This window comes from Perognathus longimembris, chromosome 4, assembly GCF_023159225.1.
Source record: "Perognathus longimembris pacificus isolate PPM17 chromosome 4, ASM2315922v1, whole genome shotgun sequence".
Lineage (NCBI taxonomy): Eukaryota > Metazoa > Chordata > Mammalia > Rodentia > Heteromyidae > Perognathus > Perognathus longimembris.
Genome location: NC_063164.1, coordinates 6,979,361 through 7,005,806, shown reverse-complemented (window position 1 = coordinate 7,005,806; position 26,446 = coordinate 6,979,361). Strand labels below are relative to the sequence as shown.

At 44.5% G+C, this 26,446-nt stretch overlaps 2 protein-coding genes and 2 long non-coding RNA genes across 32 annotated transcripts in view; 2 read left to right on the top strand and 2 right to left on the bottom strand.

Moving 5' to 3' along the window:
- The window catches only part of Trip12 (thyroid hormone receptor interactor 12), a 132,974-nt gene extending 127,554 nt beyond the window's left edge, over positions 1-5,420 (bottom strand). For 17 of the 29 annotated variants that reach the window (XM_048344562.1, XM_048344563.1, XM_048344564.1 and 14 more), the window contains exon 1: positions 4,039-4,165. The gene's annotated coding sequence lies outside the window, so the exon portion shown is untranslated. Of the gene's footprint in view, positions 1-2,953; positions 2,978-3,704; positions 3,859-4,038; positions 4,167-5,391 lie in introns of those variants that run through there. The other 12 variants (XM_048344559.1, XM_048344565.1, XM_048344571.1 and 9 more) reach the window with 5 other exon arrangements.
- LOC125350222 lies at positions 684-955 on the top strand. The gene is made up of 2 exons (XR_007210700.1): positions 684-782; positions 821-955. It is a non-coding gene; the product is annotated as an uncharacterized LOC125350222 (long non-coding RNA).
- Positions 4,296-26,446, top strand: part of Fbxo36 (F-box protein 36) — a 59,212-nt gene continuing 37,061 nt past the window's right edge. The window contains exon 1 of the mRNA XM_048344593.1: positions 4,296-4,803. Within this exon, the coding sequence (XP_048200550.1) occupies positions 4,708-4,803 (96 nt within the window). The 5' untranslated portion in view covers positions 4,296-4,707. The remainder of the gene's footprint in view (positions 4,804-26,446) is intronic.
- On the bottom strand, positions 10,992-18,049 carry LOC125350224. Its single transcript, XR_007210702.1, has 4 exons — positions 17,159-18,049; positions 16,346-16,350; positions 13,750-13,754; positions 10,992-11,021 (listed from the first exon to the last, which is right to left on the bottom strand). It is a non-coding gene; the product is annotated as an uncharacterized LOC125350224 (long non-coding RNA).

Genomic DNA, 26,446 nt, shown 5'->3' with positions numbered 1-26,446 from the left:
AATTCACCACCAAAAAAAAACTTAAGGGGGCATTGCATTATGACTAACCTTGATAAAAAGCTCAAGGACAGGACCCACGCCCTGAGTTCAAGCTCCAGGACCAGCACCAAAATAAAAATAAAAAAATTAAGAGACACAAGCATTCACATATGTAATCTGAGCTACTTAGGAGTCTTAAGACCCGAGTATCAGGGCTAGGAATATGGTAGAGTGCTTGCCTAGCATGCATGAAACCCTGGGTTCACCACATATATAGAAAAAGCCAAAAGTGGTGCTGAGGCTCCAGTGGTAAGAGTGCTTGAGCAAAAAGAAACCAGGGACAGTGCTCAGGCCCTGAGTCCAAAACCCAGGACTGGCAAAAAAAAATAAATAAAGATATGAGTATCAGGGTTCAAAGCCAGCCTGAGATGCTTATCTGTAATAAACCACCAAAACAACAACGAAGGCCAGGAGCTGGTGGCTCATGCCTATAATCCTAGCTATTCATGAGGCTGAGATCCAAGGATCATGGTTTGAAGCCAGCCAGGGCAAAAGTTCATGAAACTCTACTCAGAAAAAGCTGGAAATGACACTGTGTTTTAAGTGGTAGAGCGCTAGCCTACAGCACAAACAGGCTCAGCGACAGCGCCCAGGCCCTCAGTTCAAGCCCCAGGACACGCAAAAAAAAAAAAAAATGCAAGGAGAAAAATATAAGGTAGAAAGCAGTCTGAGGAAGTGAGCAGAAGTCAATTGTTCTTTACATTCTGTACATAGTAGGTGCTTGTGTTGTGGTTTAAATGAGTGTAAAGCATATAATTCAGGTTGCTGCAAAGGCAATAAGCAACTTGAGTGAAGATGAGAAGCAACAAGTAGGTTACTGTTTTGACTTGAGTCCATCAAATTACCTCTACAAACAAGGAACAAAGGAACAACTGGCATCACATTTGCTCAAAAACATTCCCACTTATTCACTTAGAAGGGCAAGAAAAAAGTTCCTTTGACCCTAAAAAAAGCAGAGACCAAGAATCAAACCTGTTTTCTAAAATTGTAATCAATATCAGTAGTCACTTTCAGGAAAGCCAGAAAAATCTATCACTAAAAATGTAAAGCATGTGTGAAATTTTTCTAAATAGGGTTACAAAATTTGGCTAGTTGACATATGTGAAAGGGTATCTGACATTTGATGCAGTTTTTTTTCAATGCAGCAGATAAAATTCAGGCCCAAATAAGATCCCCTATGATTTCTAATTATAAAACGCTATGCATCTAGTCATAAACCCCCTTTACAAAGACCACCACCAAGCTGTGTCTTTAATGAGCTCAAAATAGCTAATCTAATTTTCTAAAATTAGCAGCATCTTATACTTATTTAGCACTTTGGTTTGTTTCACAGTCATTCTATATGCTGAGCTTCAAAAATAAAATGGAGACCAGCTAGGTTAGTGCTCAGGTCAAGGTCGCTGACAATGTATGAATTTTCAAGCCAGTGACTTATCTTTGTTAGGACCATAAAATCTTACCTAGATAACAAATACAATAACCTTAAAAACTGAAATGGAAATATCAACATTACTTCAAATTCACATAGCTGGATGAAAGCATAAATTTTACTCTAACTGATCTACCACCCATTTTCCCAATATGCTAATCATATTCTAGCACCTCCTAGAAGTCTAAATGTGAAAGTTTACAAACTATTACAAAGTAAATTTTTTTAATGAAGACAAAATGCTTGACCAAAGTAGTAAAGTCAGCTGAGCAGACTTAAAAACGATTCAAGCTGAATAAAATTGAAAAGCAGATGGAAACTAAGATAATCTTAATTACAATTCTGTAATTCTTAGGAATTTACATTTAAAAGACAGGCAAACAGTAACCCCACGAACTCCATCCAACTACGTTCATCTGTTCTATTAAGTTGAAACTTTCCAGTTTTACATAGGTGAAAGAAACCCACACCAGTTCAGTATTTCTGGAAGCTAAACAGAGAGCAAGTTAAAAAACAACAACTGTTTACTCTAAAACTTAACCATGTTAAAACGTATTTGAATACTAAATATATGAAAACAAATGTTAATAAGCCATCTACAATTTACTTCTGATACCTCTGATAACTCCATCCCTCAACACCCCCCCCACCACCAGCGACACACACCAGGCCTCAAATACAGGCTGCTTGCCTTTTTTCTAAACAACTAGGACCTTTGTTCCCTGCCTCCCTCTCTTACTCCACTCAATAGCTCTTTTCAACTTTCTACCACGTTTTGGGGTTTTTTTTGTTTTGTTTTGTTTTGCTTTTAGACAAGCCATTCTGAGCTTCGACTCGTCAGGCCATATTAAAAAAAGAAAGAAAATAAAAAAAGTAAGTCTGTGGAGAGGAACAGAAAGTTAAGCACACCACTTAAGGGCCTTCAGACTGGGGAAAGCCTGGAGGTCGGGTGGTTGGGCAGCCCGGGCAGGATCGGGAGCGCCGACTAGGGAGACAGCAGGACAGCAGTTAGTTAGAAGGCCACTCGGAACAGAGTCACTGCGCTACCAACCGACCAACCCCCACCCCCACGCACACGCGTCCACACGGAAACACTCCCCCTCTCCGCCCCCCACCCGCCAGCCAGCCAGCCAGCCCCCCCACCCTCCCCCAACGTACGGGGCTCAGCAGCCCCCCCCACGTTCTGTCCACGCCACCCCGGGGGAGTCAGTTCCCCCAAGTCATCCCCATCGGTAGTTCAAGCCTGTAAGTTATCCCCCCCAACACTCACACGCACACACACGCACGCGCGCGCACGCACACACAGACACACACACACGACTCGCGGGTCTTTTTAATTTCTGAAAATGTCTTCCCTTCTGGTAGTGCAGGTCTTCCCCCCCCACACACACAACACACACCACCTTTCCGAAAAGGGGGCAGTTGGGGAAGACGAGGGGTTCGCAACCTTCGTTAAAGGGAACATCCGCCAACTTGTTTCCTCACGTGAAAGGCCCACTCGCTACGGTGGAGCAGGAAAGTGGGGGGGGGGGGCTTCGAACCGCCGGCCCAACGTCCTCCGAGGTTTTATGTAATCAGCACATAAATAAACGAATCGCCTGACTCGCCTGGAATGTGAACAACACGATCGGGGCGACCACGGGCCGGCCCCCAAGTCCGAGCGAACCGCGCGTCCCCCAGCGTCCGCCCCCATGACTTCAGATGTTTTTTCCCTCGGCCAAGTTCCCCGGCCTCGGCCCGCGACCGCCCCCCCCCCACCCACCCACCCCCGGGGCCGACCTCCACCTCCTCCTCCTCCTCCTCCTCCTCTTCCCCTCAGCCTCAACTTCCCACCGCCGGCCCTGCGCCGCGCCCCCGGGACCGGCCGCCCCCAACCGTCCCCGCGGGCGGGGAGCCCCCCTCACGGCGGCGGCGGCCCGCACGGCGGGGCCGCTCCCGCAGCCCCTCGCTCCCCTCTCCACGGTGCTCACTCGAGCGGCTCCCTAGTCCCCATTTCCGGGCCGTTCCCGGCTCCCACCCTCTACTCGGCCGGTTTCCGGGCCCCCAGTCCTATTTCCGGGGAACCCTGGCCGTCTTCACACTCCCCCACCTGCACTTCCGGCCCCCCACTTTCTCTCTTCCTAGACGCCCTCCAAGCTTCAAAAGCCCACTTCCGGCCCCCCGTCAGCCTCCCTCCCTCCCTTCCCCCCCCGCTCCTCCTCCTCCTCCTCCTCTCCCCACGACCCGCCCGTCCTACCCGGATTCCGTGAAGGGCCTTCCTCATCGCGGGGGTCCGACGGGGCACCTGGCGACCCCCCCCCCACTCCCGCCGGCCGGATCCCTCAGGCGGCGGTCTCCCTCGAGCGCCTCGCCCGTCAACCCCCCGGGCCGCTCCTTCCGCGACGCCGCCAGCGCCGCCGCCGCCGCCGCCGCCGCCGGGAGCAGGCCGAGCGGGAGCCGAACCGCGGCGATGACACAAGCGGGCTTCCTGGGACTTTCTGTTCCAGCTCCTCCCCCTCCCCCCACCTACCCCTCAGAACGGCCCCCTCCCCTCGGCCGGCCCCCACCGTTCAGAATTGCGCCCCAATTACCTAGTTGTGCCCCAAAGTCTCCGGTCCGGACTCGGTGGCGCGGCGGCAACTTCCAGTCGCTCCCCCCACCCCCCCCCCAGCGGCGGCGGCGGCGGCGGCGGCTCCTCAGGTCCCTTCAATTATCAGCTGAGCCGCAGCACCGCGCCGGCGTGCGCCTCCGCCCGCGCCGCCTCCTTCCCGCTGTGCAACACCCTCCGGGAACTACTTCCCCCCGCCCCCCCCACCCCGGACTCGGCTACCCGGCTCGTCCGCGGGGCCGGCCCCCCGCTGCCTACGCGAGGCTCGGAACATCGACCGTCCCTCCCCAGCGCCCGGCTCGAGTCTCCCAGAGGCCTCCCCAAGCTCCTCCCCGATCCCTTCCAGGGACCAGGAAGGAGACGGGCACTCGCCTGGTATCCCTCCGCCGGGGTCACTCCCTCCCCTCCGTGATAGCAGGAACTAATTCCCCCTCGGGTCACCCGGGAGCCTGGATGTGGAAATTTCAAGGACCCGGGCTCCTCACGACCCTTGAGGAGGGGACGGTCACCCCGAGCGAGGAACCATCTGCCATCTGAAAAGCGGGGATTCGGTTTGATAACTAAGGTTTGGGGGGCTCCCCCCCTCCCACCCTGACCCCCACCAAGCCCCGCCCCTTCCTGGTTGTCTTAGCGACGGCGGTGGCGTCCCAAGATGGCGTCCTGGCTGCCGGAGACTCTGTTCGAAATTGTAGGACAAGGCCAAGCTCCGAGCAAAGACTACTACCAGTTGTTGGTCACCCGCTCTCAGGCAAGTACGAGCCGCGGCTCGGGCTATCTCCGAACTCCCTTTCCCGTCCAGTCGGGACCGGCAATGCGGGCCGCGCTAGGCCGAAAGCCACCGTGGCCCGCCGGAAGCTCTCCGCCTGGGCTCCGAGCGAGACATTTCGGTCCCCCCTCGTCCCCTCGTCCCGGCGGTCTCCACCCCCCCTCCCCCGGCGAAGCTGCTCCTCCTCCCCACAGTGCCGTCGGCCTCCCCGGCCTCCTACCCGCGGTGTTCCCTCCGCGCGTACGGGGGGGAGGGGGGGGAGAAACGGGCGTCCCCGCCGGCGCGTCGCCTCCCCGTCGGCGTCTGGAAAGAAGAAAGACTCCGGGGGCCGAGTGTCCCGTGGAGGAGCCCGCATGGGAGGGAGGGGGGGCGGGGGAGAGAGGGCCGGACTCTGCCCCGGGGCACAACTTAATCCCGGGGACCGGACCGGGTCCGCACCGGCGGCCTCCGCGGAGACACGGCGGGCACACACCCCGGCACCACCACCCCCCCCCACCTCCACCCGACCCCGGCGGCACCCCCGGACGATCGGGAGCTTCCCCCACCCCCCCTCCCCTCCCCTCCCCTCACCTTCTCGGAGCCTTTCCATCCCCACGGAAAGTGTGCGGGGGGGGGTGGGGGGGGAGGGCGGACGGGGAGGCGAGGGGCGGCACGAACATGCTTCAGCTGCCCGGCGCGGCGGCCCCACCCATCGTGACATCTGCTCCTCAACAATAAGCCCGGGGATTAGGTTATCGCCGCCGGGGTAAAGTAACTATTGGCCTATTTTTAGGATTATTTTCCTGGCGGAGGGTGGGCTCGGGGAACCGACGTATGGTGGCCCCCCGGGAAGCGATCGACCCCCCCACCACCACACACACACACACACCCGGACCTGGGCCTCCACCGGGACCGGGCTTCTGACTCCTGGATGAGCGTCAAGGCTGTTCTCCGTGCATCTCTTCCTCTCGTAGATATTATATAAAATGAAATATACAACCCCGGGTGTGTGTGTGTGTGTGTGTGTGTGTGTATCGTTTATACCAAGTGTCTTTTCCAGAACCTTCGCACAGAAGAGTAATTTTTTTCCCTCATACGTTTACAAGCATCTTTTAATATACAAAGTAGTATATATATATTGTAAAGTCTACACTAGAAATATTGCTAGCGTCGTAGCAACCTGTCGCTTTTTTTAAGTTTTTTTTTAACTTATTTTTAGGAATTTTTATAGGTTTCACAGGGAGGATTGTTCCGCTGATTGGTTACTTGGGTTTGGGGGAGTTGTTTTGTTTTGTTTTATTATTTTTGCCATATTGGGAATAGAATCCAGGGCCAGGGCCCGGTGAGCAAGAGCTCAGTCATGACCTATACTCCTAGCCCCTTGGGATGTCTTAAATCATCAAGAGTGCTGGGTTGTTTATTGTTGTTGCTGTTTTGTGGGGTGTTTTGTTTTTTTTTTTAACATTTTAAGATTTTGATTGACTTTTCCAATGGGCTTGGAGATCCAGGAGACTGGTAACTTCACCGTTTCTGACATGGATAAGCTAATTCTATTGTTGTTGTTTTTTTCCTATTTTCATCTGCTATGAAAATGCTCTCGTTTTCACCTTAAACCTTTTTCCTTACTGTTTCCATATATCTTTACAATTGTCCTTTTGCACATTTTCTTTTCCTTGAGGTTCTAGTAGCACAAGTGTGCTACTCTCCCTCTGATGTAAGTAAGCCTCAACAAGTTAACTCTGCTTACATTTTTACCTCAGTAAATTAATCTTAACAGCGCCCCTGGCATTGCTTTACCTCCAAACTGCTTCAGTTGTTGGTGTTCTTCAGACTTCATTTTCCAGTCTGTCTTATGCTTGTGCCTTCCTTACCCTGCTCTATTTTAGGAAATCTTCACCCTTATTATCCCAGTGCATTTTTTAAATTTGTTTTTATTAACAGATCAATGAGTTTGTGTAAAATCCTTTTCCAGACCATTTTCCTTCTCAAACATGCTGAATAAAGCCACCACAGCTCTACAGCAAGAGTTAATCTCAAATCTGATTGATTCTTCCTCATTTAAAAGTGAAGTTTTCTTTAAAGAAAAAAGCAAGCTTAAAAAAAAATACACTTTTCAGTCAACTATCTTGAGAATATACTATTTTCTAACCACAAGAGAATTCTGTTAAATCTCAATACAGGAAACCAAACTTCCAGTAAGAGGTGACTTGACATAAGTGCTAGAAGACTAGAAATTATTTTTCTGGAAAATTGTTGCTTGTAAATTTCTCTCCCCTCCCTTCTGTCTTTGTTCCAAAGAATATATTGCATACTGTCCAGCATAGGCCCAAACTTAGACAGTTTCTTCATAAAGATTCTGAATTTTAGTCTTTTCACTGCATTCTTGTTGTAAATATTATACACAAATATTTCCTTTGCCTTTTGCCTATGCAAATAACATTTAAAATGCTCTTTTATATTTATAGGTGTATTTTCCATTAACAAGAGATGCCATATTGATTTGGAGTTTTGTTTTTCTTGTTTGTTTTTTCATAAAAGTAAATCCTTCTATAACATAGCTTGGACCATATTACTAAATTTTCAAATCTTATCTTTATAATGATGATCCCAAAGCTTAGAAAAATATATGCACTGCTTTGTAAATCAAAGATCCACCCACTTATTCTCACTGTGGGATTTTTGTTGTCTTTCGTGTGCCAGTACTGGGGCTTGAACTCAGAGTCTCTTTCCCTCTCACTTAGCTTGTGACACTCTACAACTTGAGCCAGGTTTCAAGCCCAGCTTTTAGCTGGTTATTTTGGAGATGGAATCTTTTTGAGATTTTTTTTTCCTGCTCTTTATTTTGGTCTGAAACCAAGACTTAAATTAAGTACATGACACTTTTGCTCTTTGGCTAGTTGAAATTTTTTTCTGCTTGGCCTAACTTCAAACTGCTATCCTCTGATCTCAACCTATTAAATAATTCGGGTTCGGGGCATGAACTACCAGCACCTGGCTTCACTAATAGTGCATATATTAGGATATTAATTTGGATCCTATTTTTTTTTTTTTTTTTTTTTTTGCCAGTCCTGAGCCTTGGACTCAGGGCCTGAGCACTGTCCCTGGCTTCCTTTTGCTCAAGGCTAGCACTCTGCCACTTGAGCCACAGCGCCACTTCTGGCCGTTTTCTGTATATGTGGTGCTGGGGAATTGAACCCAGGGCCTCATGTATACGAGGCAAGCTCTCTTGCCACTAGGCCATATCCCCAGCCCGGATCCTAATTTTTTTTAAACTATTGGATTCCATAGTATGTTAGGGCTAAAAAGAATCTTGAATATTACATAAGCCAGGGATATTTCACATGCAGCAGCTAACGAAATCTCAGATTTTCATGGAAGAAGATCTTTATCTTACTGTTTTTTTTAAACTAAGGGCCTGGGCCCTATTCCTTAGCTTTTTTGCTCAAAACTGGCACATTTCCACTTGATGATCCCCCGATCTCAGCCTCCTGAGTAGTTAGAAGCAATTGCAGGTGTGAGCCACAGGCACCTGGCTTATATTTTGTATTCAGTTTGGCATATACAAGATTTCTGCCTTTATAGAATATAATATCCAAAAAGTATGTGCAAACACCTTTTTTTTTTTATTTAAAAAAATTTTTTTGCCAGTCCTGAGACTTGAACTCTGGGCCTTGGCACTGTCCATCAGCCTTACTGTGCTTAAGGCTAGCGCTCTACTACTTGAGCCACAGCACCACTTCCAGCTTTTTCTGTTCATGTGGTATTGAGGAATTGAACCCAGGACTTTATGCGTGCTAGGCAAGCACTCTACCACTAAGCCACATTCCTATCCCACTACACCTTTTTTATATGCTAGACGTTACTATTCTAGAAACAGGATACATCAGTGAGCCAAACCAAGTCCCTCTTGTGACGCGTATGATCTAGTGGGGAGAACATCATTAGGATTTGGTTTATGTAAAACTTTACATGATTTAATTCTTGTTTGTTGTTTTCTTTTGAGACAGGGTCTTGCTATATAGCCCAGGCTGACCTTGAACTCACAATCCTCCTGCCTCGATCTCTGGAGGTTCTGGGATTGAAGGGATACACTACCAATTCCTGGTTTGTATGATGTTCTTCTAGCTCCAGAGGATGTTCACAAGCAATCATCAAGTTAATGAATAGAATAAATACTTTAAAATGTTAGTCAGGCAGAAGCCAAAAATCAATTTACATTATATAGTATAGGTAGGCACTTATCACTACTTTGCTCTTACAGTTCTATTTTCTGGGACTCAGTATGTAACTGTGGTAACATGTTTACCACCTGGGGTCTGTGGACATGATCCCTGGCACCAAGAAGAAAAAAGAGAAAGAGAAGAAAAAAGAAGTGACATGATTGGGCTGTTAATGTGGTTTGGGGTAGAATGCTTGCCTAGCATGATAAAGCCCTGGGTTTGATTCCTTAGTACCACATAAACAGAAAAAGGCCAGAAGTGATACTGTGGCTCAAGTGGTAGAGTGCTGCTAGCCTTGAGCAGAAGCAGCTCAGGGACAGTGCCCAGGCCCTTAGTTTAAGCCCAAAACTGGCAAAAAAAAAAAAAAAGAAGAAAAGAAAAAAAAGAAGAGGAAGAAGTGAAATGAAATTATGCTCTTTGTCATCTCTAAAATGGAAGTGTTGCTTCAGGTAACCAAAGCTGGCAACTTAGGTTTAATATGGCAAATACTAAGCCTCAGACACAGTAACCATTTGCTGAGGAAATGAGAATTGGCAGGTACGGCTTCTGGCAGCTCATAACACAGATGATCATCACGAAAACATCAATGTGTAATGGTCGCTCCATCAGATGACAGTGAAAGGAGACTGGAGCAATTTAATTAGTCTTCTTTCATCTCTGTTACTAAGTTGTACTAGAAACTCAAAAAAAAATTGTAAAACTAATGTCATTTGGGGGAAGAAATGTCAAAAGCTTATTAACCCCTACCCCACCCCCCAAAAATTCAGTTACAGGTATTTTTGAAGTACTAACTGAAAATGCCTAAGGCCTCATGCCAATATAAGACAGAAAACTAGTCATCTCATTGACTTCTGAGAAAGGGAAAGAAGACTAGGCTTGGGAAGGCTGCTTGGGAAACAACAAAGAATTGTACTTGTGCCATTTCAAACTACAGACCAATTTGGGAGATTTAAAATTTAAATATAGTTTCATAAAAATGTTAATATATGCCCTTAGACCCAGCATATACACTTGTAGGATTTTATAGCCAAGAAATGCTTTCCACTGTGCATAAGAATATGCGAACAAAAGTATTCACCAAAGAAATAATTGTAAAAATGTTTTTCAACTAATGTGGCTAAATTCTTTATTCATACCATAGAATACTCTGCAACCTATTAAAAACAATGTGGATTTCTGTTTATACAGTAGATCATATATAATATAGCAAGTTGCTGTGTTAAACATAGTATAGTTCCAAATAAGAAAGACAAAAATTGTTTTTAAAAGTTAATGAAGATTCAAGTCAATGTTAGAAAAGCAGAGAAGATTAGCTCTTACTAAGAGAGTTTGGAATTGCTTTCTGCATTCATGTTTCTGAAATGTCTGAATTCTCCCCCAAGAGGCATCTATTTTGATAATCAGAGAAAAGCAGCAAAGTTGTAAAATAAAAGTATAAATTGCCAGACTGTGTATACTTCAACTTCCTGGAAGCTCCCTCTGAATTACGTATTGGGGCAGCATTGATAGCTGGGTCACCAAAACAGCTACTTTTATGGGGGAAAACAATTCAATTCTGGAAATTTAAAGCAAATGGATTACTGATTACTTGTAATTTTTTTTGTTAACTTCAAATAGTTCAAATAGTTATACAAAGTAATTTCAATTTAACATGAACATGTACAATGTATAATGTGTATGTATAACATGTATAATATATCTTGATCAGTCACTCTTCCTGTCATTTTCCCCACTCCCATTTGTAATTTTTTGTGTGTGTGCAGATTGTTCACTGTCTATGAATTTATGTGCTCAAGACTAGTGCTCTGGGGCTGGGAATATGGCCTAGTGGCAAGAGTGCTTGCCTCATATACATGAAGCCCTGGGTTTGATTCCAAGTACCACATATATAGAAAACGGCCAGAAGTGGTGCTGTGGCTCAAGTTGTAAAGTGGCAGAGTGCTAGCCTTGAGCAAAAAGAAGCCAGGGACAGTGCTCAGGCCCTGAGTTCAAGCCCCAGGACTGGCAAAAAAAAAAAAAAAAAAAAAAAAAAAGAAAAGACTAGTGCTCTACCACTTGAGCCACAGTCATACTTAGGCTTTTTGGTGGTTAACTGGAGAAAGGAGTTTCACAGATTTTTGTGCCCGGCTGGCTTTGAACCGTGATCCTCAGATCTCTGCTTCCTAAGTAGGTGGGGTTACAGGCATGAGCCACTGGCACTGAGCTCCATTTGTAAATTTTTAAGAAAGTTGTAATATCTAGAAACTGGACTTTTCCCTTTTGGAGAAAGTTAGAAGCTGGCCTCAAACTATTTACGTGCTGGCATTAGAGACCATACTTGCCTATATTATTTTTAATATAGGTAGTAATTATTTTTAAGAAATAAAAGGTTTTGGGGCTGGGAATATGACCTAGTGGCAAGAGTGCTTGCCTCGTATACATGAAGCCCTGGGTTCAATTCCCCAGCACCACATATATAGAAAACGGCCAGAAGTGGCACTGTGGCTCAGGTGGCAGAGTGCTAGCCTTGAGCAAAAAGAAGCCAGGGACAGTGCTCAGGCCCTGAGTCTAAGCCCCAGGACTGGCAAAAAAATAAGTAGATAAATAAAAGGTTTCTCTGTTGGGAATGTGGCTTAGCAGTAGAGTGCTTGCCTAGCATGCATGAAGCCCTGGGTTCAATTCCTCAGTACCACATAAACAGAAATAGCCAGAAGTGGAGCTGTGGCTCAAGAGATAGAGTGCTAGCCTTGAGTGAAAGCAGCTCAGGGACCATTCTCATTCTAGAGATGACCTGCTTTCAGCCTGCTGAAACTATATATTTTTTTTCCTAATGAACTTTTCCTACCACTTTCAAAAAAAAAATGGAGAGTAAAAATGAGACAAAGGTGGTCCATTTAATAGCTTGATGTGGCCAAAAATAAAGCTTGGAGAAAATAATTTCTCAAGGAAATTGAGATCATATTAAGTAAATGCTAGATTGCTCATATTGGGAGTATGAAGGTACAGTTTACTTGACACTAGTGTAGTATTTTCCAAGGGGGAACGCTATAATCCCTAAGTTATGCTCTGCTTCCTCACCCTCACACACGCCTACCCCTACCTCACATTGAAGGTCAAGGCCCCAAGAACAACATACAAGGGAAAGGAGAGGAGAGGAAGGAGATGTGAATTCCTGTTTTCTGCCTATTGGTTCCTTGTCCCTAAGGGAACAATGCTCACTGATGGAGTCTGCAGCCTTCTAAGCTAAGCTGTCCATTCTGCCCGTGGGTCACAGCCCAATTGTTTGCACCTAGAAACATCTGCTGCTGCTCCTTTGTATGTCCCAAAGTCAGGATAGTCCTGTTCACTTATTTTCCTCTCCAACTGTTTATGTCTTCTTTCTCTCCTCTCCTCTCCGCTGTCTTTATTCTTCTGCCCTTACAAAAGACACAGTTTTCACCTTCGTCGCTGCACCTAGAACCTTGTGCCCTGCCCGGCTCCATCCTATAGCAGGTGTGTTTTGGTTTTCCTTCCTGTAGGTCACATCTTTACGTGCTCTTCCTGACAGCAACAAGTGCAATAAACATTCCCTTCCCTACTCCACAGGTTAGGCCAGGTGCTTAGAATAACAAACTGCCTTATTCTATTCCTCATGTCTGACACACTTTAGAAAAATGATTCCCAGCCCTGTGACACTCCAGGATGTGCCTTATTAGAGTTATGAAATCGCTCTTAATCAGAAGTTTTAACTACCTCTTCAGTGACATGTGGCACTTTCTGGGGAGAGCCATGACATGATCCACATAAGGAGTTAAGCTCTTGAAAACAACAACAGTCAGAATTTACCATATTATAACCCAATCACAAAAGGCTCCTGACACATGGTGGGCCTACGCCCACACGCACACACATACTCTGTCTCTCTCTGTCTCTGTCTCTCCCCCCCCCCCCCCCAGTGCATCTCCCTTCTGCACAGGCCTGTGAGCACCTACTCAATCTGGGCAGTTTATTTGGTCTCACCCTGCATTGCCACAAATTTGCTGCATAATTATGTGGGGCAGTAGAGCACTTAATTGGGAGTCACTGAGTCATGGGTCCTTTCATTCCTTCTGCTGCTGTTCAAGCTTTTTGACCTGGGGCAAAGCACTTAATTTGTCTGGAGTCCCAGTTGTCTCATCAACAAAATAAGGTTACTAGTCTAAGAAATCACTAAGACTTATCCCATCTCCAAAAGGTACAATTTCACATAAAATGGTCTTTGATATAGGAAAAAGCAGTGGATTTCTTTTTCTTTAGACTAATTGAGTTTGAAGGATTGGGGATTCAGCTCAGTGGAAAAGCAAGGCCCTGAATCCAGTCCTCAGCTCTGCAAACCACAAGAACAACAAGGCAGCTAGAATAATTGAGTTTGAATCAGACTCGATATTGGTGTAAGACTTTACTTGCCTGATGTTCTGCTTCTTCCTCTGTAAGATGAACAGTTCTACCCTGGATACTCACAGAGCCAGGACCAAACACATGGGAAAAGCACTTCAGGTTTGTGTTTCTCAGCAAGATATGACCAAGTAAGATGGAAAAATCTTGACTGAAACGATTATTTTTGCTTCTCTTTTCTCTGGAATTTTGTAAAGACTTTAAATCCTACTGTGAAAGGAGAACTATTAGTGATATGGAAAGGGAGGAAGAGAATAAGAAAGTGTAGTGGAGGGAATATAATTCAAACACATGTCTGAAGATTTCACTGTGAAAGCTAATACATTGTACAGGTAACGTATGCTAATAAAACCTTACTGTGCATCATGAAGCTCCAAGAAGAAACTGCAACAGAGAGCTTTTCCTTCACACATGACAGTGGAAGCCTCTGTCCTGAGGCTCTTCAGCAACCTGAGAACTGGAATCACTTCTGTGGAAAATGAGTACGCCTGGTATATAGCAACGAATAACAAAGAAACACCAGCACCAAGCCAGTCAAACTTCACATCATATAACAAAACAATTATGTAATAACTCTTTGTCACCTTTTATTTTCACTCCTTTTAGTCCATTTGTGTTTCCACAAAAATACCTGCGATTGGGCTGGGAATGTGACTTAGTAGTAGAGTGTGTGCCGTAGCATGTGTGGAGCCCTGGGTTCGATTCCTCAGCACCACATAAACAGAAAAGGCCAGAAGTGGTGCTGTGGCCCAAGAGGTAGAATGGCTAGCCTTGAGCAAAAAGAAGCCAGGGACAGTGCTCAAGCCCTGAGTTAAAGCCCCAGGACTGGTTAAAAAAAAAAAATCAAAAACTGATTGTGGTTACAATAATGTATAGATGAATTTGTGGGGAATTTTACTTTTCTACCCAGGCTATCCTCAAACGGTGATTCTCTGGATCTCAGTCTCTTGAGCAGCTAGGATTACAAGCATGAGCCACTAGCCCTTGGCTAATTTAAAATTAATACTGGCTTTCCAATATTAAAACACAAAACCTTTCTTTAAAATTTTTCAGGTTTTTGGGCTGGGGATATGGCCTAGTGGCAAGAGTGCTTGTCTCGTATACATGAGGCCCTGGGTTCAATTCCCCAGCACCACATATATAGAAAATGGCCAGAAGTGGTGCTGTGGCACAAAAAGAAGCCAGGGACAGTGCCCAGGCCCTGAGTCCAAGCCCCAGGACTGGCCAAGAAAGAAAAAATAATAATAAAATAAATAAAATAAAAATTTTCAGGTTTTTGCCAGATACCAGTGGCTCACACTTAATAATACTAGCTACTCAAGAAGCTGAGATCTGGGGCTGGGGATATGGCCTAGTGGCAAGAGTGCTTGCCTTGTATACATGAGGCCCTGGGCTCGATTCCCCAGCCCCACATATACAGAAAACGGCCAGAAGTGGTGCTGTGGCTCAAGTGACAGAGTGCTAGCCTTGAGCAAAAAGAAGCCAGGGACAGTGCTCAGGCCCTGAGTTCAAGGCCCAGGACTGGCCAAAAAAAAAAAAAAGTCAAGAAGCTGAGATCTGGAAGATCATGGTTGAACCCCAGCCCAGGCAGAAAAGTTCACTAGACTCCATCTCCAAAATAACCCACAAAAAGGAGGAGTTACGTGATTAGAGCACCAAACAAGCACAAGGCCCTGAGTTCAAACCTCACTACTACCGGAATATAATCTTATTTTTTCAATGCTTTCTTGTAGCTATAATATGCTCAGTATTCTCTTATAGACACCTGACATTTTGTTAGACTTAATAGGATTTTTTTCTATCCTGTTTATAAATGATATTGCATCTCAAAATCGTGTCCTCCATTTTTTTGTAGCTAGGGGGGAAGCACATTTTGGGGGAGCTAGTCAGGAGGGCTGCTGGGAACAAAACCCATGGTTTTATAAATGCTAGGCAAGCACTCTACCATTGAGTTATGCCCCAACCCCCTCACAAGTGATTTTTATTTTTAGTAAATTTCCTTTTATGATCTTGCTAAGTCACTTATAAACTCATAGTACTTTACCTGTAGATTCCTTTAGATTTTTCATGAAACATGTCATCTATGAATAATGACTTACTTCCTGCTCTATAATCCTCATGTCTTCATAATCCTTGCCATATGACAGTCAGTAGCAAAGATATCTACTAAAATGTCAAAAAGGAATGATGATACTACACATTCTACTTTATTCGTGGGCTTTTGAAGAAGGCTTTCTGTATTTTACCATAAAATATATTTGCTGTATATTTCATTTGAGGATTTAGGAAAATGGGTTGTTTTGTTTGCATTTGTTTTTAAACATAGCCTCCCTGTATAGCTAAGACTAGCTTTGCCATTTTAAAAACTTATGTCAGGCAGGTATGCTGAGCATGCCTAAAACCCAGCATTAAGATAAGAGAGCCAGGGACCAGTGGTGGCTCACACTTACAATCCCAGCTGCTCAGGAGGCTGAGATCTGAGGATCAGGGTTCAAAGCCAGCCTGAGCAGGAAAGCCCGTGAGACTCATACATCCAGTTAGCCACCAGAAAGTAGAGCTGTGGCTCAAAGTATTAAGAGTACTAGCCTTGAGCAGAAAAGCCCAGGGACAGTGCCTGGGCTCTTGAGTTTAAGCCCCATGATCACCAACAAAAAGGTGATTGAGTTTAAGGCCAGAGTTAAGCTACACAGCAAGTTTGAGACCAAAGTGAGATTGAGACTAGCCTGGGGCTGGCTGTACAACAAAACCCTGTTTCAAAATGGACACAAAAATAAAAGCACCAAATTGCACAAAAGTGTTTTCAACTGACAAAATAATTGAGGCTGAGCTAGGAGTGGTGGCACAAGTTTGTAATCCCAGCTACTCAGGAAGCTGAAACAAGATCACTTGAGTCCAGGAATTCAAGAACAAACTTAAGATCTTGAAGTAGAGACTGCATCTCAAAAGAAGAGAAAGGAAAAAAAAGTGAAAGGAGAGGAGGAAGAAAATAAAATTTGAAATTGAGACTACTCAGGTGGCAAGGCTATAAAAGAGAATTTCCTGATGTGTCTGCTGCTTCAAGTCCCAGACTGCAGGACAAAGGTAAGGCTGCTTGCTTCAAGAATCTTGCAGCCTGGGCTGGGAATGTGACTTAGTGGGAGAGTGCTTCTCTAGCATGTGTGAAGCCCTGGGTTTGATTCCTCAGTACCACATAAACAGAAAGGGCGCTGTGGCTCAGGTGGTAGAGTGCTAGCCTTAAGCAAAAGAAGCTCAGGGACAGTACCCAGTCCCTTAGTTCAAGCCCCAGGTCTGGCAAAGAAGAAAAAAAAAAGCTGTGGGCACAATGGCCCACACCTGAATTCCCTTACTCAGGGGCACAGATTGGGAGATTAAGTCTATCTAGGCCAGCCTTGGCAAAAAAAAAAAAAAGGCAAGCTACTCCCCCATCTCAGTCAATAAAAAGCTGGGCTCATTGGCTAGTTAGTGCTGGACACCCCAGCTATGTGAGAAACATAAATAAGAAAATTGCAGATAAGGCATAAATGGGAGAACATATTTGAAAAAGTAACTTATTAAAAGGCCTTGTAATATGACTTAAGCACACACAACACCCTGAGTTCAAACCTCAGCACCTCTGAGGAGAAGGAAACAAAACTCTGCACAGAGTGCTTGCCTCATACATGAAGCTCAAGTGGTAGAATGCCAGGACTAGAGCGCTTGTGTGTGCATGCGTGTGCGTGTGCACGCGCACACACACAAACACAAACACATGTGCATGCAGTCTAGCAGAAAGACACTAAAGCAGGGTGATTTAACCAAGTCTGCTGGGAGTATTGGAGGGAATCTTGAGCAGGCAGCAGACAGGACTTCACTAGGAGGAGATGTGAACTAAGAAGAGAGGTGGAAGCAATAGTCTAGACAGAGAATTCTGACAAGCTAAACTAACTATCCATAAGTAATGTGTTAGGCCGGCACATAAAGTTGAATATAGGAGCCACAGAGGAGCAGCCACGTTGCAGATCAAGCTGTCTGTAAATCAAGAACTTAGATGTGAATATGTAAGTCAGTACTTTGCAAATCTTTTCTTGGTTTTGCAACTAAATGTGCTTTTAAGGTTTCCAGAGCCTTTTTACTGGAGATTGAATTCTGGCCTTGGACTTGCTAGGCAAGGGTTCTACCATGAAGCCACTCCTTCAGCACCTTCCATGATTTTATTCAAACCTTTTCTTTGGAAATATTTCTAACATAAACGTCATACACACAACCTCCAGTACAAGTGCCACCTTTTTTAACACCTTAAATTCTTCTTCCAAGTTATAGATGAGCACATTTTTGGAGCAAGCAACAAAAGAAAGCATCTGTCACCACTATTGGATACAGCATTTGCTTACAAGTGTTTCATTGTTTGGGAAAGCTGAGCTCTAACCAGCCCTGGTGGATGCATGTCTATACACATTAGGGATAATTGGAGCCGAGAGTCAGACTTAAAATCATTCAGGTCTCAGACATACCAGTTTAGCACAAAGTCTTGGAACAATGACAGTTCACAAAAACACATAGACCACCTTTTGACAAGAAAATCAAGCTAGAGAGACTTAACTTGCAAGGAATTGCTAGTGCTTCTGATCTATGTTTAGAGGTTGGGCTGGAGATTTGGACGGAGAAGTGAGCCTATGTAGGCTCAAGCTGTCCTTGAACTCACCCTCCCAATGTTGGGATTATAGGCTTTGTCATAAATTTGGTACTTGAAAAGGAGACAAGCTATAGAAAAATGATTCAATCTGAAATGAAAGCCTTATGCCTGACGTTTATGAATCTTTGGAATTGATAGGAATCTCCCCTCCATCCCTACCCCAGCACTGAGGCTTCAACCCAGGGCCTCAGAATTGGTAGACAAGTGCTCTACCACAGAGCTATAGCCTCAGCTCCAATAAGAATCATTTTTGAAAAAAAAAAAGATTTCATGATGGAAGATGTCACTAATTATAAAGCACTGAACACTTAGGTGGACATGTTAAATTGTAATCTTCATATACAACCTGTTGAAGTTCAGAAAATAAAAAATTGCTAAAAATAAAAATTGATTTCAACTCATTTATTTCCACAAGTCTTTTGCTACTTTTGTGTCTGTGTAACTACTGGAGCTTGAACTCAGAGGCCTGGGTACTTGCTGTCCTTTAGCTTTTTGCTCAATGCTAGAACTGTACCACTTAAGCCACAGCTACACTCCTGGTGATTAATTGATGATAAGACCACACACACTTTCCTGCCTAGGTTGGCTTTGAACTGTGATCCTCAGATTGAGATCCTGAGTAGGATTACAGGCATGAGCCACCAGTATCCTGTCTGTCTGTCTGTGTGTGTGTGCAGATGCTGGGCCTTGAACTTAGGATCTGGGCACCGTCTCTGAGCTTCTTTACTCGACTAGTGCTCTGCCATTTGAGTCACAGCTCTACCAGATTATTTGGTGCTTACATGGATATAAGAATCTTGAGGCTCTTTCTGCCCAAGGCTGGCTTGGAATCCTGATCTTCAGGTCTCAGCCTCCTGAGAAGCTGGGAGTTACAGGCATGAACCACAGGCACCTAGCTAAACAGGTGTCTTTTTTAGTTGTTTTGGCTGTTGTTGAGTTTGTTTTTTTTTAAGACAAATTCTTACTGTATAGCTCAGACTAGCCTTAAATTCAAAATCAGCTGCCTGATTATAGATTACAGATGTCTATTACCACATATACACCTTGTTATACCATACCCTAATGATAATAAAACACACTTTTTTTTTTTTAATCCAAGTTTGGCTTTTTTCTACTTGCCATGTGCCAGGCCCTGAGTTCAAGCCTGAGCACACACACAAAAAGAGACAATAGGTCCCTTCTTCAACTGCATAGAAATAAAATCAGGAGTAAGTATCAGAGGAGTAGACAATGAGAGACAGCTTCACCCCAGAATCTCTGGCCCAGCCGCAATCTCTCCATGCATCTGCAGTGGTAGCAATAGTCAAACCACTATGTACCACTTTCTTTTTTCTCTTTCATTCTTTCTCTTCCCTTTTCATTTCTGTTTTGTCTGTGCTTTTTCTGCAAAAATATGTTGGCTTGGACCTTTGAGTTCTACCACTCAAGTACCTGGTGTCTTGTTGGTGGGTCTTTTTCATGAGAAATGAAGAGGCTTAGAGAAATGGCCCCTCTCAGGGCCCCCTTGAACCAGCCAAGTGGGAAGGGCTCAGAGGATCTGGCTTTCCAGAGCAGCAGAGGTTTGCTGGGCCCTGCTTGCCACTCCTCAGGAATGGCCGATTCCATCTCCCTCCCCTCCTTAAGAACTTGGTGTCTTCATGCTTCAGTGGCCCCTCCCAGAAGCTCAGTTCTGGACCTCATGTTTAGCTTCCTCTGGAGAGAGGAGCTGAGGTTTGTATTCAGCCACAAGGTCCCCTGCATAAGAAGTTTTTCCCCACTAGACATCCTGAGCCACAGTCAAGTTTGTGGTCTGCTTCATATGTTAGGAGCTCATATTCCTGCCCCAGCTTCTGTCTGTGGTGACAGTGCCCTGATTTTCCAGAGGGAAATCAGGCCTTCCCAAAACCTCATTCCGTGTGGTCCAAGTAGCCACACCCAACATTCTCAATACCCTAGTCATTCAGAGATGAACCCACTGCCAACCCAAGCTAATTATGTGCTGAGATCCCTTTGTTGTTTTTTTTGTTGGAGCTTTTTTGTTTCTTTGTTGTTTTTTTCTTATAATCCAAGATGGCTTTGAAAGTTAAATCCTCCAGCCTCAGCCTCACTAGTGCCAGCATTACAGGCATGTGCCACCATGCCCAGCATATTTCCTTTATCTTTTTCTTCTCTTTTTTTTTTTTTTTTGTGGTATTGCGAACTGAACGCTGAGCCTCACACATGCTAGGCAAGTGCTCTATCACTTGAGCTCTGCCCTCCCCCAACCATATCTATCGACCCATCAATAAAGTGTGTGTGTGTTGGAGTTGGGGGTGTTGCTTGTTTTTTGTTAGAAATAAGAGCTTGCTAAGTAGCCCAGGCTTCTTGCCTTGAACTCCCTAAGTATACCAGGCTATCTATCCTCAAGCTAGTGATTCTCCTATTTTGGCCTCCCAAGTACTGTGATTACAGGTGTGTATCACCACTCACAGCTCATCATGCAACTTGAGAATGGTGCCCTTCCTCTTTCCCTAGACTTATGTAGTGGTCAGTCAGGATCTACTTGTAGTTATCACCATCAGAAACAACCTGCCTGCAGATTCACCCAAGAAAGGAGCCAACAGGGGTCTGTGTCATCATTGGAGGCTTTGCTAGGCTCTACTATGTAAGCCGATAAGATCCCCACCCCTCCTTTTTTTTCCCCCTCAAATTAAATTAGGAAGGTTTTCTGTCACCTAATAACAAAGCTCCTTCACTGGTCCAGGCCAAATGGAAATTCTAGTCCCATCAGCCTGTGGGCACTAGGAACATCAGCCCTAGCTGTGGAGGCTTTGGAGTAAGCTGTTCGAAGTCCTGCCTTTCCAGTGTAAGATATGCAAGGCAAGCCTGTTAAAAGTTTAGTCTGGGGCTAGGGATATAGCCTAGCGGCAAGAGTGCCTGCCTCGGATACACGAGGCCCTAGGTTCGATTCCCCAGCACCACATATACAGAAAACAGCCAGAAGCGGCACTGTGGCTCAAGTGGCAGAGTGCTAGCCTTGAGCGGGAAGAAGCCAGGGACAGTGCTCAGGCCCTGAGTCCAAGGCCCAGGACTGGCAAAAAAAAAAAAAAAAAAAAAAAAAGTTTAGTCTGTAAGTCACTATGGCTGCGATTTTGAGACCCACCTCATCTGTCTTCTCCCCCCAAAATTAAACTCTCAAAGTAGCCTTGAAAAGGATGTCAAGAAATGGGTGATTTGAGGGAACAGATGACACTGTACAAAAAGAAATGCCCTTATTACCCGATGCATGTAAATGTAACCCCACTGGATGTCACCTCTAAAATAACAAAGAAACTTTTAATAAATAAAATACAAATTTTAGAAACAAAATAAGTGGGTAGTATTCTGAAACCTCAGTTTACTGGCAGTCTTGCCAAGTACTAAGACCAAGCCGAAGCTGGTGGCTAACTCCTATAATCCCATAGCTACTCAGGAGGCTGAGACCTGGAGATAAAGGTTTGAAGCCAATCCATGTAGACAAGTCCACAAAACTCTATCCCCAATTTACCAGCCAAAAAGCAGGGATGGGTGCATGGTGCAAGTGGTAGAGTACCAGCCTAGCAAGCAAACAGCCAGCTTAAGGCAGATAAACAGATAAACAAACAGATAAGCAGAAAACTAGACCATGTGTGTTGCATTAGAGTTCTGCTACTGAGTTGGATGTGTTTGCTGAGTGAAATTCTTCCCCCTTTGCTTGGATATCACCTGTCCTGTATTCTCCATTTAGTGAGGAATCAGCATTGTTTGGGAATTAAAGTAAAACGAAGTTGGAAATAAAGCTAGTGAACAAAAGACATACTTGTATAGATGATCCAGACAATTGCATTCTGCAACACTTGTACCTATTTAAGTTCCATTTTAACTTTATAGTTGTTTTATAAATGCTGCTGAGACATTCTAACTCAACAGATGATGTTACCGCTTTAAACAGAAGGCGATCAGGTGGGCAGCTTAAGGCAAAAAAAAAAAAAACCCTACATTACCATTTTAAATTTAGGAACATTTCTAGTGGTTTAACCAAAAAAATGCATTTTTATATAAAATAATGAAGAATGTAGTGTGTTAGGAGTAGAACTCAGTGGCACAGTGCTTGCCTAGCGTGTGTGAAGGCCCAGTACTGCAAATAAATAAATGTCTTTTACTTAGGTTTAGGTTTAGTTAGGTTTGTTCATGGGGGGGTGGGGGGGAGAGCGGCGGGGGAGGAGAGCTTTCATGGACTAGGGATTTGTAAGCTACAGTTTGAAATCAGTCTAGGCAGCTAAAATAGTTGTTTCTGGTTTCGTGTTTTTTGTTGTTTTTTTTTTTTTTCAGAGAAATTAAGGTGAATGTGAAGTTTTTGGTTTTGGTTTGGTTTGGGGTTTTTGACAGTACTGGGGTTTGAATTCAGGACCTGGCACTCTACCATTTGGCCACACACTTCCAGCCCTGAATGTGGCTTATTATGTTCTATTTTTTGTTGAAAAACATCAAGCCATGTTGGCAATGCTACAAAGTGGGTGTGGGTAGGGAGGGGCAGGGCCACAGAAATGCCATAAAGGAGAGTTTGCAAGTCAGCTCTAACCAGCACCTCCCATGTGGCACAGTAGTGAAACACAGGCCCTCCCCTTCCACTTCTTCATCTTGAAAAATAGGCTTTGAGAAAGAAATGAGCTCATAAATATGAAGAGCCTCAAACAATGTGATACATATATTAAGTGCTGTCTGTGTTCCTTATTATTATTACAAATAATGAGGGTTTTGTTTGGGGTTTTTTGTGCTGGTACTGGGTCCAGGTTCTATCCCTGAGCTTTTTCCACTCAAAGCTAGCAATCCCCAGCTTCACTTCCAGCTTTTTGATGGTTAATTAGAGTTAAGTCTCACAAACTTTCCTGCCCAGATGACTTTGAACCTTGATCCTTAGATCTCAGCCTCCTGAGTTGAGTACTTAGGATTACAGATGTGAGACACTCAAGGCCTGGCTCTAGTGAGGTTTTGATTGGAAGCAGAAAGATTTTGTGGACAGTATCCATTACTTATTTATTTATTTATTTATTTATTTATTTATTTATTTATTTATTTTTGCCAGTCCTGGGGCTTGAACTCAGTGCCTGAGCACTGTCCCTGGCTTCTTTTTGCTCAAGGCTAGCATTCTACCACTTGAGCCTCAGCGCTACTTCTGGCTTTTTCTATGTATGTGGTGCTGAGGAATCGAACCCAGGGCTTCATGTATATGAGGCGAGCGCTTTTACCACTAAGCCATATTCCCAGCCCCCATTACTTATTTATATTAATAACTGTATACATGGGAAAAAGAGAGAGAGGAAAACTTGGTGTGGCGAACACATATAGTTTGACAGTGCCAAAGTCTCATTTTGGAATTCATCTTGTTCCTCAAATCAGAGTCCCTTCTAGACTTCGTTCTTCCTTGTTCCAGGCACAGGAAACAGATTGTTTCCTCCTCTCTGCCCTCTCTGGTGTTCACCCCTCCTCCCCCACCAAACCCAGGTCCCATGGTTTCTCCCACCTGGTTCCCTCATCTGGTGCTCTCCTCCATTGTGCCCTACTGAGGGGGAAATCCAGTCAACTGTTATTATAGATCCTTGCCTACTTGCTAGCTATAGTGCCTACTTGCTAACCCCACGTCTACATTCCCAGGGCTTCCTAGTTATTTTTGGACTGAAAAAGATCCATGTTTCCTTGCTGAGGCACAACCAGAGCCATACACCTTTTAAAACAAGTGTCCTTTTGGTGCCACATCAGTGTGTTTATTGCTGGTAATTTTGTTTAACAAGGCTCCCAGGATAGTTCCAAGTACTATATTTCCTAAGTAAAACCAGGTGGTGATATGCCTCAGGGAAAATACATGTTAGATAAAGCTTCCTTCAGGCCTCAGTTACAGGTATGCTGACTGTGAGTTTGATGTAAATGACTGAACAATACATATTCAATAAGGTGTCTACATTGAGACACATAAAACAAGCTGACTTGAGGATGGGTTGGATGTAAATGGAAAATGTAACCTGAGGCTTTCAGGAACCTAACTCTGTTTCCCCTAGGACAGTGGTACACTATTTGCTAATTCATGTATTTACAATGATTTCCTAGAGCTTAAGTAATATGAATAGTAATAATCAGCTGAACACATATATACAGACTTTTCAGCATAGTGTTTCATTTTACTCATAGGATATGCCATCTGTGTGTGTGTGTGTGTGTGTGTGTGTGTGTGTGTGTGTGTGTGTATTCTGCTCTCACTCCCCACTAGGAACCTTTCTTTTTTCAGTTGGGTATTCTTAACAAAAGAAACAGTAAAAGAAACTGGGAAAGCTGGAGGCCAGGGGCTCAAGCCTGTGATCCTAGCTACTCAGGAGACTGAGATCTAATCACAGTTGGAAGCTAGCTAGGGCAGGAAAGTCCATGAGACACTAATCTCCATTTAACCACCAGAAAAACTGAAGTGGTAGAACATTATTAGCCTTGAGCAAAAAAGGTTAGTGCCTAGGCCCTGAGTTCAAGCTCTATGACTCATAACACACACACACACACACACACACACACACACACACACACACAGAGTTGGGGACTAGGCCCACTGGCTTATGCCTAAAATGCAAGCTACTCAGGAGGCAGACATTGGGAGGTCTTGGTTCAAGGTTATCTTATGCACAGGATACCCCATCTCAACTAACAGTTGAGCACAGAAGTGTATACTTACCATCCTGGGTTCCAAGTAGGCATAAACCTAAGGATCTTTATTCAGACTAGCCCCAGACAAAAAACAAAACATTCAAGACTAATTGAAAAATAAATAGGGCTAGGAGTATGGCTTAGTTAGTAGATCACCTCCCTAGCAAGCTCAAGACCCTGAGTTCACACACACACACACACACACACACACACACACACACACACACACACGAAGAAGGGAAAGAAAGTAATTGAGGTTTGGAGGATGAAAAAGGAAGTAAAACAGGAGAAGAAAGGGAGATGGAAGCAGGTTGCCGAGGCCTTGGGATCTGTTTCTGGACACTGCTAGGTCCCACCATCTCTTGAGGATCCTCACAGAAGTAAGGTTCTTGGCTGGGTGCAAGTATCTCAAGCCTGTAATCCTAGCTACTTAGGAGGCTGAGATCTGAGGATAGCGGTTCAAAGCCACCCTGGGCAGGAAAATCTGTGAGACTCTTATCTCTAATTAATCACAGAAAAAGAAAAAGCCAGGAGTGGAGCTGTGGCTCAAGTGGTAGAGTGTTAAGTCTTGAGCAGAAAAAGGCTTAGGAACAGTGCCCAGGCCCTGAGTTCATGCCCCAGGATCCACAGAAAAAAAAGAGACAGTAAATGTAGCTTAGTGGTAGAGTGCCTGCCTACCATGCATGAGGCCTTGGGTTGGATTCCTCAGTACCACATAAGCAAAAGATAAATAAAATTAATAAAAGGAGAAAGGAATTGTTAAAAAAGTTTAAAGACAAAGAAATAAGGTTCTTTCCCTTGTGGATGTCATCTCCACTACAGGCAAAACACTTTCCAAGCAGCTTTGCTTATTCATTCTCTTTGCACATCTGCCTTGATCTCGCCCAGGAAGTCCCTGATCCTGACCTTTGTTTGAAGAGAAAGCTTAGGAAATAATGAGACTAGTAAAGATTATCCTAAATACTTCCTCCTTAAACACTCAGTGAGCCTCAATCCTGGCAGCCAGCAACAGGAAGCCCCAAAAGCAAAAATAAATGAACACATGAACAGGTGACAAGACCCTGAGGAAAATGCCTTTCACATATCAGCCACAGGCACCTCAATAGGACTGGTGGTATAGAATCTGTTTTACAGCAAAGGAGATGATGAATGGAAAGTAGCCCCTTTCTTTTTTTTTTTTTTTTAAAGCTGTGTAGACTAAAGGCTGTACGAGCCTACTAAGGTTTCTTCAGCTGGCATATGGTTGTGAATATAGCTATAGCTCAGTGCTAGTGTGAATTCACTTAAGTAATTGTTGGGTTAACAAGTACTGGTCTTGTTTCCTATAGTATCATTTAGGTTTTGGGGGGGTGTTTTTTTTCCTCTCTCTCTGCTCTAATGCTTTTAAAGAAATGGCACAAAGCAAGAAGTGGGTCAGGAAACATTCAAAATGTTATTATAGGTTCTGAATCTTTCCAGAGCGAAATTGCTAGCTGTTTTTCAGGGAAAGAACCTGTGAACAGAAGCTGTTCCAGGCAGGGAGGATCCATTTTGGCGGTCACTGAATTGTGATACTGCAGTTGGGGCAGAGCAGGTGACATTTTGAAATGTGGGGCAGAGTGAAGGTTTAGAATGGCACTGTGCTAAAGAAGAGATAAACCAGGCTCTCTGCTTGGGCCTCACACTGCAACCCAGCGTTTGTAGCCATGGGAGGAAAAAA